This window comes from Hyperolius riggenbachi, chromosome 2 (assembly GCF_040937935.1).
Source record: "Hyperolius riggenbachi isolate aHypRig1 chromosome 2, aHypRig1.pri, whole genome shotgun sequence".
Classification (NCBI taxonomy): domain Eukaryota; kingdom Metazoa; phylum Chordata; class Amphibia; order Anura; family Hyperoliidae; genus Hyperolius; species Hyperolius riggenbachi.
The window spans coordinates 359695128-359711447 of NC_090647.1; the positions used below are offsets into that span (position 1 = coordinate 359695128).

At 41.5% G+C, this 16320-nt stretch overlaps 1 protein-coding gene and 1 long non-coding RNA gene across 5 annotated transcripts in view; one reads left to right on the forward strand and one right to left on the reverse strand.

Annotated features, from left to right (window-relative positions):
• The window catches only part of DENND2C (DENN domain containing 2C), a 60096-nt gene that overhangs the window by 37126 nt on the left and 6650 nt on the right, over window positions 1–16320 (forward strand). Inside the window, exons 8-17 of one of the 2 annotated variants that reach the window (XM_068269694.1) lie at window positions 850–1037; window positions 1619–1728; window positions 1900–1969; window positions 2747–2824; window positions 8723–8863; window positions 10788–10936; window positions 11177–11354; window positions 13306–13347; window positions 13996–14101; window positions 15387–15623. In XM_068269694.1, coding sequence (XP_068125795.1) covers window positions 850–1037; window positions 1619–1728; window positions 1900–1969; window positions 2747–2824; window positions 8723–8863; window positions 10788–10936; window positions 11177–11354; window positions 13306–13347; window positions 13996–14101; window positions 15387–15623 — 1299 coding nt within the window. Of the gene's footprint in view, window positions 1–849; window positions 1038–1618; window positions 1729–1899; window positions 1970–2746; window positions 2825–8722; window positions 8864–10787; window positions 10937–11176; window positions 11355–13305; window positions 13348–13995; window positions 14102–15383; window positions 15624–16320 lie in introns of both variants that reach the window. The other variant, XM_068269693.1, reaches the window with a different exon arrangement.
• LOC137546815 (uncharacterized) overlaps window positions 1–16320 on the reverse strand; it is a 56249-nt gene that overhangs the window by 11226 nt on the left and 28703 nt on the right. The window lies entirely within an intron of this gene.

Here is a 16320-nt window from a genome sequence, read left to right on the forward strand (position 1 = left end):
CATGAGTGCGACTGTACTTACAAGCAGGCACATATACATTCTGACTGACTAGCATTTCTGCCTGTAAGGCTGAGAGGTAACCAACACAGTGCAGCAGGTACCAAGGTTCTTCATACCAAGCCCCACATTTGAACCCTGCATGGTAAATAGACAACCACTTATGTAATGTGCTTGGCTGGGGTGGAATGACTACTGCTTTGCTACAGATTGTTGACACAGTAAATTGGTAATAAAATAGGGTAACTGTGAAAGTTCTTTTCTTTTTGCCATGCATGCTTTTTTCTCATTAAACATACTTTGGTTGGTGTGGGAACCAGTATTACTTACCTCAAGATGTTGTATGTAAAGTTTCCACCACTCCCTACCTATTAACATCAGAAAATATGGCTTTATGACAGATTTCTCATCCTTTACTTCAACATCCTGGTCATTTATAAAATTACCAATTAATATATAAAAGTTCAAACACTAAACAGTAGTTTTATAAATCCAGAAAACCTTGTCATTCTGGAAGGACAAGCTTAGTTATCTTATAAGGAAAGATGGAACATGTGTTCGCTTGAAGCTTGGGCAGGACTCCTAGGCCACCTTCCTTAATCTCGTGACGCCCATAACTGTATTTCTCAATAGCAAATTTCCAACAAGCCAAGAGCAACAGGTTAAACAGCTGCAAGTTCTCAGACACTTGATCAAAGTGTGATGGCATGAAATGAATAGCCTAGCTTAAAATCCTGGGTTTTGTGTTTGTAACATCTACACTTCAAAGAAAGGCTATAAATATTATTGTGCAGGCTTTGCAACTTGTATATTACATTTATGTCAAGTAATTTTTCATTTTTCTTTGTGCAGAACAACATAAGCGTCTGGCTCAAGTCCAGAGTTCACTGAAGAGGAACCCTCATTACCAGACTCTGGAGAGGGACCTTATTGAACTTCAAGAGCAGCAGCTATTTGAATTGTTTGTGGTAGTCTCACTGAAGAAGAAGCCCTCAGGAGATGGTTATATCCCTTATATAACACAGCAATACCCTAATAAGGTATGGTTCTTACTACTCAAAATCAAAGTTTGTGGTCTTTGTGTATTTCATCGTTAACAGATATGGACATATTTGTTGATAACTCTTCACTAAAGACATGTCAGTTTTCAGGAGAAATAAAGCGCTTGTTCAATGAGCTGTAAGTTGTAAGGGTGACAACAAATGTGTCCATGTCTGCAATTAAACGCATCTTCTCTTGGTTAACAATGTGTGTGCTGGAGTGTGTTGGTGTGTGCTGTACTTGAGGCGGGATGGCAGTGGGGCTTCTAACATCCTTTTGATGCTTTGATAAGAACATAATTGTGCTTTTCCATAACCATAGAACAAACACAATAATGTGGAGTGACAGGAAATGTGTGAACAAATCCCTTGTGGAATTTTATATGGGCAGTGCTGGATTGATTGAATATTCTTACATTTGTATGCTGGCATACTAAGCCCAGATACTCCTTGGTGCTGACATAATTGGTCATGTATAGAGTGTAGTCGTTGCATCAATGTTCACTCTCCTGCAGGGTGCACAGAAGCAGTAGGTAAATAATGCATGTATTTATAATATTTTATTTGACCTTTTTAAACAGAATGAAAACCCCCTGAAGCAATCGAAAGACACGGAGGAAAGGTTGAAAGTCATCCCACAGTTCTGCTTCCCTGATTCCATAGACTGGGCTCCCACATCCAACCTGAATAGGTCAGTTTAGAATTCAGTCATCTGATTTCTTGCTTTGTTTATAACACAATTTCTTGATAAGCCCTCACAAAAAAATCCCTCCTTTGAACGTAGTAACCTATTATGTATTTACTTTTAATCTCTACTGCTTATGTGAATAAAATATATAATTTCCATCAATCTCTTTCTCAGTGAAACGTTTTCCTTTGTACTGACTGGAGAAGATGGCAGCAGATGGTTTGGTTACTGCAAAAAGCTTTTGGTAAGAATTGATTTCTTTTGCATCCAGACTTATATTTATGACTATGTAGAACATTTTGATGGATAACTATAAGTTAGTTCACATAGGAATTGTAGCTTATTCAGGATAGGGCATTCTGATTAATTTAAAGTCCAAGTATGTATAAGCAAAATATTGGTTAAATACCTTCTTTAATGGGTTAAGTCTCCTAGGAAATTTAGTTTACCTAGCCTTTTCCCTTGTGTATGCTCAGTTGGTGGACAGGTTTTTATGAAATCTTTATATCTAATCTATTAAAACATCTTAAAACATCTAACAGCATTTGCATGTCTGGAATTACACACAGGTAGGTTGTAATTATGCAGATTAATAATGTTATAAAACCTTATTTCTGGTTAGTGAGTTTTAAAGGATTACAGTCCTCCCACATGGAAGGTCTTTAGGGGTACACAATAACACAAGCCTGACATTAGTCCATTACTCTCATATGCTTTTATTGAAAGCTGCCATACAGAGTGGTATTGGCCCTAAAGACAGATTTGTATCCCCAAAATAAGTGGCTGTCCCCAGTGTAGGTTCCTCTGGTTTCTCCTCTCTTCATAGTGCCAGCAGGTGTACTTAAAGGATTTACGTACATCTGCTTACGTTGCCTTTACATGTCTTTTTTATTTACTGGGCCTTTTAAAGAAGTTCACATTTGTTCCTATTAATATTCATAGCTGCATTTTTTTTATCTCATATGTTGTTTTATTTGGGGTGAAAACATGAAAGCAATTATTATATTCTCCTCTATTGTAGCCGCAGGGTAATGGCAAGCGCCTGCCTGAAGTTTACTGCATGGTCAGTCGTCTAGGCTGTTTCAACCTCTTTTCCAAGGTAAGCATTAGTGTCTGCAGTAATGCTGATTCTATATGGGGTTATTATTTGTAGTCTTAGTTCTGCCTCATGTTTTGTTTTATATGTTTATGTTTTCCATATGCTATTTGTGCTTTGCAAATTATTAAATATTCCAAAGATTTGTATTATTACTTTTTTTATTATCTTGCTGGTTGGGTTTGCAACGCTGACTTCCTATGCTTTTGGAAAATACTGCTTGGTTAGACTAAAAGGCAGTCTGTGAGCTGTGCAAACCTCACCCTCACATCCCATCATCACCCACAGGAGGTGTTCAGAGGAACTGGGGGGCGGGGGCACCAGCCAATCTTTTCCTGTCAACACAGAGCTCATCCTGCACACCTCCTCCTTGTGCTTTGTAGGTGGGAATAGAGGGGGGAGATGGGCATGGTTAGGTGTTGGCACAGAGGAATAAACTCTGGCAGCTCTCTTTATACGTTGCTCAAACATCTCTGGGTCACGTGACTGACTTTTTTAAAGCAATTGTAATTATATCACACAACCAGCGCTTGATGATAGCTAAACTATAAGCAGCGTTATTGCAAAAAGGGGATTTCCCTAAAACCCTCAAAATAGGTAATCATATAGTCAAAAGGCAGCAACTCGCGCTAAAATATATCTCTTTATTGCTTTCAATTCACAGTAGATTCCTTGCACTTAAATCCCACCAAGAATTCTCCCCAATTACTTCCAAGACACATTCACTCCACATACACAATTTAGAAAACTTTCCAAGAAGGGCCCTTCAAAAAAAAATTTTGGTATAAAAAAGATAAAAATATTGACCATTCCATAAAAATTGTATGAATTACACAGAGTTCCTAAACATCCAGATTTGCATGTAATCTCCTATAGATCTCCTAAAATCCGGACTATGTCCTGTTTCCAGGTAAAAGAACCAATATATAATCCAAAATAAGGATGTCACAGTGGGTTGGGTGTATATCTCACAACTCCGTGGACTCCTTGCAGAGTAATTTGCATACAGTCATTAGTGCAACTATCTGCCGTGTCTCCGCTTACCAAATGGTGCTGTGTTGTTGGTATATAGTTGATCAGAGTGGCCGATTGCCTACTCCCCACTCACCAAATCCGTTTGAGTCAGAAATCCAGTCTGGACAGCTGGCTACTGTATCGATCTCCGCTCGTAGCCTCACCAAGCTGGTTCCCCGTGGCGGTGTACGTCACTTCCGTCTGAGAAGCTCAGAGTTCCGCTCGCCGCACATCAACTCAGCTGGTCTTCGGCTAGCTCTTGTTGGTAGGTGACGTCACCTCAGATCACTGGACCTTTGTATCCAGGCAGTCGCTGCGCGCTGATGCGGCTGCCTAAGTTCAGGATCCCCAGCGGAATTTTTTATATGTAGATGTAAACCTCATAAACCTCTACGCGTTTCAGCCGATATCGTCGGCCCTCTTCAGGAGGATTTACTATTACAGAGTGGTCAGCCATCATTCCCATATATATATATATATATACACACACCACACCCCTAGACTCCACCCATATGTGAATAGCACAGGGGATTCATCGATCTTAAAGGTACATTGTCCTGTTCTCATTATTGTATCCACAGTATTGTCCATGCAATTTCTGATTGTCCAATTCATAGGAGTTGTTTGTATAAAAATAAAAGTAAAAATAAAAATAAAAAATTTGGTCTGTATATATCATATCTGTGAAAAAAAATTTCTTTAAAAAAATCCACACATACATACATTCATAATTACTTAAAAAAAGCAAACAGCTCAATCTCGCTATTTAAACCTTTTGGGGCCAGTGTATCTAACTGATAAATCCATTTAGATTCATTCTGAGACATCTTGCGTATATAGTCCCCACCTCTTCTATCATGTTGCACTATTTCCATTCCAAAGAAAATGGTATCCCTCAAACTTCCCCCATGTTTTTCTTTGTAGTGTTTGGACAGTGGGTGTCCTTCATTCTTCTTTTGTATATTATTAAAATGTTCCCCTATTCTTTTGTGTAGGGCCCTCTTCGTCCTCCCCACATACCTTTTATGACAGGGGCACTGAATACAATATATGACTCCACACGTAGTGCAGGTTATCTGGTCCCTTATCTTGTACTTTTTTGAATCCATGGCCTCTACCTCCACTATTCTCCCTGGATTCTTAGTTTTCTTACAATTTATACAAAACCCACATCTTATGAAACCAGGTTTACCCATTTTTTTCTGTTCCTTATTTCCATCATTTTTAGTTTCAGTTTTTTTTTTATTTTTAAGAGGGCCCCAAATGTAGGGTTAACTGTAGCAACAGCAGCTACTGAAACTAAAAATGATGGAAATAAGGAACAGAAAAAAATGAAGAAGAAGAATGAAGGACACCCACTGTCCAAACACTACAAAGAAAAACATGGGGGAAGTTTGAGGGATACCATTTTCTTTGGAATGGAAATAGTGCAACATGATAGAAGAGGTGGGGACTATATACGCAAGATGTCTCAGAATGAATCTAAATGGATTTATCAGTTAGATACACTGGCCCCAAAAGGTTTAAATAGCGAGATTGAGCTGTTTGCTTTTTTTAAGTAATTATGAATGTATGTATGTGTGGATTTTTTTAAAGAAATTTTTTTTCACAGATATGATATATACAGACCAAATTTTTTATTTTTATTTTTACTTTTATTTTTATACAAACAACTCCTATGAATTGGACAATCAGAAATTGCATGGACAATACTGTGGATACAATAATGAGAACAGGACAATGTACCTTTAAGATCGATGAATCCCCTGTGCTATTCACATATGGGTGGAGTCTAGGGGTGTGGTGTGTGTATATATATATATATATATGGGAATGATGGCTGACCACTCTGTAATAGTAAATCCTCCTGAAGAGGGCCGACGATATCGGCTGAAACGCGTAGAGGTTTATGAGGTTTACATCTACATATAAAAAATTCCGCTGGGGATCCTGAACTTAGGCAGCCGCATCAGCGCGCAGCGACTGCCTGGATACAAAGGTCCAGTGATCTGAGGTGACGTCACCTACCAACAAGAGCTAGCCGAAGACCAGCTGAGTTGATGTGCGGCGAGCGGAACTCTGAGCTTCTCAGACGGAAGTGACGTACACCGCCACGGGGAACCAGCTTGGTGAGGCTACGAGCGGAGATCGATACAGTAGCCAGCTGTCCAGACTGGATTTCTGACTCAAACGGATTTGGTGAGTGGGGAGTAGGCAATCGGCCACTCTGATCAACTATATACCAACAACACAGCACCATTTGGTAAGCGGAGACACGGCAGATAGTTGCACTAATGACTGTATGCAAATTACTCTGCAAGGAGTCCACGGAGTTGTGAGATATACACCCAACCCACTGTGACATCCTTATTTTGGATTATATATTGGTTCTTTTACCTGGAAACAGGACATAGTCCGGATTTTAGGAGATCTATAGGAGATTACATGCAAATCTGGATGTTTAGGAACTCTGTGTAATTCATACAATTTTTATGGAATGGTCAATATTTTTATCTTTTTTATACCAAAATTTTTTTTTGAAGGGCCCTTCTTGGAAAGTTTTCTAAATTGTGTATGTGGAGTGAATGTGTCTTGGAAGTAATTGGGGAGAATTCTTGGTGGGATTTAAGTGCAAGGAATCTACTGTGAATTGAAAGCAATAAAGAGATATATTTTAGCGCGAGTTGCTGCCTTTTGACTTTTTTAAAGCCAATTTCTCTAGGACAGCTGCATCAAATATGAAAATTGGAAGGGTAACGGCACAATCCTCTATTCGCCATTACTTACAATAAAAATATATATTTATTTCCCCCTCCCCCCCAAAAAAAACCCAGCACACCTGTTTTTAGCTTTAGTACAAACCAAGGGTAGGAAGCCTATGGCTCGGGAGCCATATGTGGCTCTTTTGATGGCTATATCTGGCTCACAGACAAATCAGTAGGGGTTGATTCACTAAGCTACACTAATCAAGCAGCGCAGCTTAGTGTGGCAGCGCAAGTAACATTTTCAAAGTAGGCTACTGCTGTAGTATGCACTACTAACTTACTCGCGTTACCCCCAAAACAAACAGCTGCTCCAATTGTCCCACTCTAGACCCTGTCAGGTCCAGTGACTTTGTAGGACGAGATTGGCCCAATAGGCTGCCTGTCACTTGACGGGCAGCCTATTGGGCCAAAGTGCAGGGATCTCGTCCTACAAAGTGAATCAATCCCAAAGTCAGCTAGCTAATTGTACAAGCTGCTAGTCTGTATTTCTCCTGTCTGGCTCTCGGGGAAATTACTGATGTTGCTAAAACCAAACCCAAGAGAAGCTGAAGACTTGTCCGACACTTCCGCTGCCCGGCGGTTCAACTGCATACACATTACCATGGCAACAGGGACATGAGTCCTCTGCTGCGCATGCGCACTGTCCCAGTTTGAAACGTATTGTATGGCTTTCACGGAAATACATTCTAAAATATGTGGCGTTTATGGTTCTCTCAGCCAAAAAGGTTCCTGACCCCTGATATAAACCATCCCCATTGTACCACACACAAAAAAGCAGTGTAACTTTCATTCTAGTCCAGGTGCAAAACATCTCTGCATTGTGTTTTTTATTAATAACACATTAAATGTTCTAAAAAACAAACAAACAAACAAAAAAAAAGACTGGTAAGGTTTTGTGAGCAGAAAAAGACTCTCAATTTACTGCTTTAGTAAAAAATGTATTTGAAATTACCAGAGCAAAAGTCCCCAGACTTGGACGCTGATAAGTTGACTAGTTCCTATTGTTCTTGATGTCTCTCTCTCTCTATATATATTTTTAAAGGGATACTGTAGGGGGGTCGGGGGAAAATGAGTTGAAGTTACCCGGGGCTTCTAATGGCCCCCCACAGACATACTGTGCCCGAGCAGCCACTCACCGATGCTCCGGCCCCGCCTCCAGTTCACTTCTGGAATTTCTGACTTTAAAGTCAGAAAACCACTGCGCCTGCATTGCCGTGTCCTCGCTCCCGCTGATGGCACCAGGAGCATACTGCGCAGACCAAAGATCATACTGGACTTGTGCAATACACTCCTGGTGACATCAGCGGGAGCGAGGATGCAGCTGCGCAGGTGCAGTGGTTTTCAGACTTTAAAGTCTGAAATTCCAGAAGTGAACCGGAGGCGGGGCCGGAGCATCGGTGAGTGGCTGCGTGGGTACAGGATGTCTGCGGGGGGCCATTAGAATCCCTGGGTAAGTTCAACTCATTTCCCCCCGACCCCCCTACAGTATTCCTTTAAAGAAAGCCTGTAACGAAAAAAGCCTCCCCTGGGGGGTACTCACCTCGGGTGGGGGAAGCCTCCGGATCCTATTGAGGCTTCCCCCGTCGGAAATAGGCGGAAATAGCCAATCGCTGTCGGACTGCTCTACTGCGCAGTAGAGTGGACCCGACGGAGATCGGCTATTTTTGCCTATCTCCGTGCGGAGAGCCGCAACAGCGCCCCGGCTGGAGCCAGGAAAGATAAATAAATCAGCGCTTGTCAGGCTTGTCGAGGGAGGATTCCGGGACACTTTGGGGGAGCCAGCGCTGGACTGGCTGCAGCTACAGGGGAGGAGGAAGCCTCATTGGGACCCTGAGGCTTCCCTCTCCCGAGGTGAGTACCCCCCAGGGGAATTTTTTTTTTTGTTACAGGTTCTCTTTAAACACTGCAGTGAAACAACCCGTTTACAAAGCTTTTCTATCAAGCCAGAAGGGTTAAGCTCTAAACAAATATCAAACTTTTGTAATTTGTGATAAAGTTCTATTTTTACTACCTAATCTAAAAGTATTCCCAAACAAACAAGAAATAGAACTACTATACAGTTTCCAAGGTACTGATTTGTGGTTAATGTTTGTGTTCTTGCTTGTCTTTCCCTTCCCATTAGATCTTAGATGAAGTAGAGAAGAGACGAGAAATGTCTCCAGCTCTGGTGTCTCCATTTATGCGCAGTGTCATGGAGGCTCCATTTCCTGCACCCGGACGAACCATAACTGTGAAGAGCTTTCTGCCAGGATCAGGAAATGAGGTAATTCTATGCTGCCAGTGTGCACTGTATGACTGGCCAATGACTGGTTAAGTAACTTACTGAGAACCATGTTTAATAAAACATAAGATCACCTTCAAACACAAAACATCTGCCAGGTTCCCGTGGGGTGACTGTCTCATTCCCTTTTCTCTGAAGGGATCTGCATGTAGAGGGACCATTCAATAAGTTAGAAAATATCTGTGTGTGAAGATAAGCCCCGGTGCTGGATAGAAGTAGTCAGTACTGTTCTGTGCATGATACAGCTCTTCCTCTATTGTGTCTTGTACAGCATGTATTGTTATTGGCTATATACCTTTATTGACACAGGTTGAGCACGAATCAGGCAATTAGGGTGCATTGTGCTCCTGGAAACTTGGGCGCCGCCATAACCCACAATGTAAACTATGCCTCTGGTGGTGCATAGTAGACAGTATGGGCGACGACTTGTCTATCGTCGGAGGGGAGCTAGTAGTGGCACACAGAGTTTGGATACAACATTGTTTTGAGTGGCCCTGTGGTGTTGATCTCATTTACGGTAAATGTACTCTGTTGAAAAAGATTATCGAGCGCTCCACACACAAATTAGAACATAGCTGCCAGAGGTTAACTCCACTCCACAAATGGAACCTTAGAAAACTGTATATGCAATCCTCAGCGCTGATGTGTTACCCACTCCTGCTGCTACAGCCTGCAGTCACCCAGTGCTCAATGGGTATATAGTGTCCACCACCAAAGGACAAATAATAGGCCAGGCTTAACCTTCCTGGCGGTAAGCCCGAGCTGAGCTCGGGCTATGCCGCCGGAAGGCACCGCTCAGGCCCCACTGGGCCGATTTGCATAATTTTTTTTTTGCTGCACGCAGCTAGCACTTTGCTAGCTGCGTGCAGTGCCCGATCGCCGCTGCTACCTGCCGATCCGCCGCTATCCGTCGCGCCGCAGCCGCCCCCCCCCAGACCCTGTGCGCTGCCTGGCCAATCAGTGCCAGGCAGCTCTATGGGGTGGATCGGAATCCCCTTTGACGCCACGACGCCATGGCGATGGGGGAAGCCCTCCAGGAGATCCCGTTCTTTGAACGGGATCTCCTGATCGCCGATCGCCGGAGGCGATCGGAGGGGCTGGGGGGGATGCCGCTGAGCAGCAGCTATCATGTAGCGAGACTTTGTCTCGCTACATGAAAAAACAAAAAAAAATTTAAAAAAAAAAGATTTGCTGCCCCCTGGCGATTTTTTAGCAAACCGCCAGGAGGGTTAATAGAGTTGCTGCCACAGGGGGTTACACTTTTATTTTAACAATCTGCATACATTAAAACAAATACACTTAAATTGTGGGTCCATGCAAACTGGACCCGTACTGCATAAATTCACCTATAAGGTCTCTGCACTGAATAATATCAACTGCACATTATCACATGTAGGTGGTTGAATCGAGATAGCCCGTCTCTCCTTTCCCTACTAGGTTTCGGCTCTATGCCGTCATCAGGGGATCGGACCCCTGAGCCGAAACCTGGAAGGGAAAGGAGAGACGGGCTATCTCGATTCAACCACCTACATATGATAATGTGCACTTGATATTATTCAGTGCAGAGACCTTATAGGCGAATTTATGCAGTACGGGTCCAGTTTGCATGGACCCACAATGTAAGTGTATTTGTTTTAATGTATGCAGATTGTTGAAATAAAAGTGTAACCCCCTCTGGCAGCAACTCTATTAAGCCTGGCCTATTGTTTGTCCTTTGGTGGTGGACACTATATACCCATTGAGCACTGGGTGACTGCAGGCTGTAGCAGCAGGAGTGGGTAACACATCAGCGCTGAGGATTGCATATACAGTAAATGTACTCTGTTGCTAGAATGTTGGTTAAGGAGCATTTAAGATTATACATGTACTATTTTTATTGTGTTTTAATGCATTTTCTCATCTACAGGTCATTGAACTATGTCGGCCAATGGACTCCCGACTGGAACATGTGGACTTTGACAGCTTATTTAAGTGTTTGAGTGTCTGCCATCTTGTCAAAGTTTTCGCCTCACTTTTGCTAGAAAGACGAGTTATCTTTGTAGCTGACAATCTCAGGTAAGGACTTAATTCCATTTCATTCAGTTTTATTTTGTCTCATGGACATTTTAGTACATTGTACTTCCACCACTCTTCTTTTGTATTGTACTTTTCCAAAAATTCAATCTCTTGCTTGTATTGTCTGATTGCACATAATTTATATATGACTTGTATTCAATACTATATTGACTTATATTGTGGAGTAACATGTATGGCACGGTTCTCAGAATAATAGGAAGTACTTTGTTGTCTCTCCAGCACGTTGTCTAAGTGTGCTCATGCAGTGGTTGCCATGCTGTATCCATTCACCTGGCAGCACACCTACATCCCCGTCCTTCCAACTTCCATGATTGACATTGTATGTTCTCCTACACCATTTCTCATTGGCATTCTGTCCTGCTCCTTACCTCTGCTACGCGACCTCCCTATTGAAGAGGTGAGTCATTTTCTTTGCTTATAATTAAAAATCAAATCTCTATTACAATGTCCTGAATCTGTTTCCTAATTTCCTAATTTACAGAATATAGTAATGTAACCTACAATGTGTTAATAAAACAGAGTATTATATAGTGTATTGCAATCTCTTATGGGCTAGACCAGGCATGGGAAAACTTGGCCCTCCAGCTGTTAAGGAACTACAAGTCCCACAATGCATTGCAGGAGTCTGACAGCCACAGTCATGACTCATAAAGGCAAATGCATTGTGGGACTTGTAGTTCCGTAACAGCTGGAGGGCCGAGTTTGCCCATGCCTGGGCTAGACACATCATCCTCAGCAGGACATGTTGTCCTCCTTACCCCTCCTTTTCCTTACATCTGGGTTGCATACTGCACCATCGTCCCTCCACAGCAACAGAATGTGTTGCCACAGCAATATCTCACACAGTTCCCTTCATGCAGATCCTTACAGAGAGCTGAAAGCCGGTGCACTCCATCACATGGGTACACCACTCCTGTGAAACATAGTATCACTCAGAAAGAAAGAGGCACTTCACAGGCGGAATCTTTGAAAGTTTCAATTGGTATTAGAGCTTGGCGACACACTACATGTTACAGCATAAGTCCTTCCTCAGGTGTGAGAAAGGACTTGCGCCCATAACATGAAATGTGTTGTCAAGCTTAAACTCAACAATTTGAAATGGAAGTTTCCTCCTGTGGAATGCCTCTTGCTTTCTGAGTGAGGATGTGTTGCTAGCTTGCAGGCTAGCGATGGGTCTGTACAGCAGTCGGACACAAACTGTTGCCTGATGTCTAAATATATAATAACAGATATGAGTATTTCTTGTTATACAATGCAACTGGCAATGTCCATTATCAACAGCCTACTTTTTTATGCTTCCAAATGTTTACAAACACTTGGGCAGAGCCAAAAGCAAGCCTCATAGCTCTCTTATAGCTCTTTGCCTCTTTCCCAAAGGCCCAGCAAGTTTGTTTGAGCAAATCTTGACAGGTATGCAAGCAGGCCCAATGATTGAATTACCCAATTGTGATCGCTTGATAATGAAGTACCATCAGATAGGCTGCCTAGTGGCTAAATGACTAGCAGTCTGGCCTTGCAGCTCTAGAGTCTCAAGTTCGACTTAAGACCAATACATTATCAACATAGATTTTGTACATCCATCCCATGTTTGTGTGGGTTTTCTTTGGGTACTCCAGTTTCTTCCCACATCCCCACTGGTAGGTTAAATGGCTTGTCCCAAAAGTGATTTGTTTATTGTATTTATAAAGCGCCAACATATTACGCAGCGCTGAATACAAATTGGCACTAGACTATGACAGGGTCATTAGATTGTGAGAGGCTTTGCGGAACTGTTAGTGACTTGAATTGTTCATTGTACACTGTAAACTGCTGTAGAAAATGCCAGTGCTATGTAAATGCACAATTAAAAAATGTCAAATATGTACATTACTTTAGTATGTGCATGGGACACACTTTCCATAGCCTAGCTGATGAAAGCTAGGCTTTGTCTTACACTTTCAATAGGCCTTCCTGTTTCTGCAGTGCTCTTTAACATGTGACCTACATGAAAATGAGAAAAATATCAGTTTCAAGTTGCCTGGCCTAAAGTGCAGTATGTTATTGGGTCAACCAACTCCTGAAGCCAGCGGACATAAAACAATTTTTCCCAGGACACAGTAATATGCAGAGAGAACCTGTAAGAAAAAAAACTACATACCAGCTTATAAATGATATTTGCCTGTAATGTAGAGTCCATTCTGCGGATAAATAGTCAAGTTATGCTTTCTTTATGACCTGACTTGTTGTTAAGATATTTTTACAAAGACATATTTTCTTGGTGTAAACTGAAATTTGGCCAACTTTCAGTGGTGTGATGCTTTATGTGAGAACAGGTGCTATAAAAGTGTTGTTTTTTCATCTTCCTCTAGGTTTTAATTGTTGATCTCTGTGCAAACAAGTTCATTCAGCAGGTGAGAATGTTACTTCTCTTTATGTAGACTCGTCCCATCCCTGAAACTTAGTTATTATTAATGCTATTCACATCATGCGTGGGAAGGAAACAGCTGTAGAAGTCAATAGTTGTGGAACCGGCCATAAGTCTGTTACTTATGGGTGGTGATGCTCACTAGGTGTATTTTGTTGTGAACCAGACTATTATGTACATTTAGGTCATCTTCCTTCCCCTAGGTTCAGTTGATGATAGTCCCTGCCCTGTGTCTGTAGACTGATTTCAAAACGTGTAGCTCAATCTAGAACTTGGGGCAGTTTGCCAGAATATGGGAGTTAACACACTCTGCCACCTGGCTTCCATCCAAATCTATTCACCTTCTAATACAAAGCATAGCTTACAATGCTTGTTCTATTGTCCTGGACCTCTTCCTGCTTATGTGCAGATTATCATTGGGACTTCTTATTTGAGGTTGCCACCTAGATGACACACTGAATGTATAATATGTTTACATGAGTCATTGAAGAATACAGAAATGATATGAATATAAATTAGGGAAAACTAAGAATAACTTTATTTACATGTATTTGAACATTGTCATAAAGTATTACTCAGACCCCACTTACAGATCTTTTCTTTTAATTGGAGTTGTATTTTTTGTTATTCTCAGCTGTCAGATGAAGATGACATTTTACCTCACAAGCTCCAGGCTGCCTTAGTTCAGATCTTGGAGCAGAGAAATGACATTCTTTGTCAGGATCACAATTTCACAGAAGGTAAGCAAGAAAATCACTTCTGATCATTTTCCCAGAAGAAAGGTTGAGTTATATAGTGTATAACAGGCACAACAAAATGGCTCCATCTGTATGCAGGATGCTAACTGATTGTGCTTGCAGTCAGCACCAGGTATTACCTGATCCGTGTTATTATAGCAGAGTATTGTCCAGAGCTAGGCTCTATGCAAATCACCTTAAAGAATAAATATGAAGAATTGTAAAATTCAAAATACATTTATATAAAATGTAGATATCTCCCAGTATAAAATGCACTATAAATAAGTATTTTCTTACGTCACTGACACTTACAGTAGGTAGTGAAAATGACAGATTTTGGACTAGTCCACCTCCTCATGGGGGATTTTCAAGTATTTCTTTATTTACAAAAGCACTTACCGAAAGCAGTAGCTCAGTCTAACTGCCATTATAGTCTTCAATCAAGTAGGAAGGCCAGCATCTTTATATAGATATTTTCTAGGGACTGCTTTTGTAAAGAATAAAGGTAGTACTGAAAGTCTCCCATGGGGATATGGACTAGTCCAAAACCTATCAGCTCTGTCAGCTTTTTACTACCTACTGTAAGTGACAGCAACATAGAAGAAAATTAACTTATAGTACAATATACTTTGGTATGAGGTCACATTCACAGTGCCACGTTGCAGAGCTGCATTTTAAAGTCTAATAACGCAGCTTACTGCACTGCAATGCTAATCCTATGCACACTGTTCACAGTGCAACGTTAACGTCGTGTTGAAAAATGTTGTGTTATGGTAACTCAATGCTAGCAGTGCGTTACCTCTAAACGCAGACACGTTGCGACTTTAACGTTGCATTAAACACACAAAAACACAATGTACCACTGTGAATATGCCCTAAATGTCAATTTTATGTCTATGAATTTAAAACTTAACAATTTTTCCTGATTGTTGTCCTTTTTGTACATATGTAATTGTACATATTTAGACCTGGATATAGCGGCCAGTTCTGCCCCTCTTTGTCCACTCAGTGATGTCACTCCCCGTCAACCTTCCCCTCACCTGTAGGTTAATGCAATAGCTTTAGTCACAGCATAAAGTTCATTACTGAGAATAATTTACCTATGATTTTTAGGACACATTTGATTTTTTAAAATATTTTATGTGCATAATTAAGTCTTCTTTTATTTTAAAGTATGTTTTTATGTTATGTCTTGAAAACAGTGACACAGCAATGGCAATTTTGTTTTTGCCTCAGCAATAATCTCACATACTTATGACAGGTGTGCTTTATTCTTCCCTTCCAGAAGAAGTCACTCTGAGCTCTTTGGTATCGGAGGCCTTTGTGTGGTTCTTTGTGGAGATTGTTGGCCATTATTCCCTACACATGTATGTGAATGAGAAGGGTGAGCGCGTTTTCCAGAGAGAGCCATTCCGCAAGTCACACACTTCCAGGAGTGTGCGGCAGTTCCTCGATCTCTTCATGGAGACTCAGATGTTTGCAGGGTTCACACAGGACCGTGAGCTACGGAAAAGCGGGGTTAAAGGTAAACAAAAGGGTTTTTTTCCAGGATATGTTTGTTACCAGATGTATTTTATAGCTTGCATCATGTTGTGGAAACTTGTACATGTATTTTTATGGTGTGTTGCAGACCTCCTCTAGGTCATTTTAACTGTATTTAAATAGAACTGTGTGGTTTCAATGTATCTTTTTGCTTCTGAGTATTTATATATGGTGCTAGTTCAGCTCAATAATCACTTGAAATTTGTGTTCCTTAGTGAGCTCTCAAACCAATTTCTCTGTATAACTTTATTAGTGATTGTAAAGCTCACACTTCTTTGTTAGTTTTTTTTTTTCTGTAGATCTTTTCAATATTACGATCAAAGCTGGTAAAATGTTTCGCTTAACTGACAGTCTGTCAGGAAAGGCTCTGTCAAAACGATGGAAGATTTGGGGGGGGGGGGGGGGTCACCCTGTCCTGGTGTTATCACTCCATTCAGGTGATCACTCCGCCTGCACTTAGATTTAGGCCCAGGCAAATTTGTGTTCTTACCGCCCACCGAGGCTCTGGCCTCGTCCCCCTGCTTTGCCTTGGTCCATCCCCAGCTCTCCAGATACTGCCCAATTAGTGGCTGCCGAGCTGGGGACGGGCCTTGGCAATGCAGGTGGAGGTTTCTGTAGAGATTCAGCAGTCTTTAAAAACATGATTACCACTGCACTGCCGAGGAGGAGGGCGGAGCATC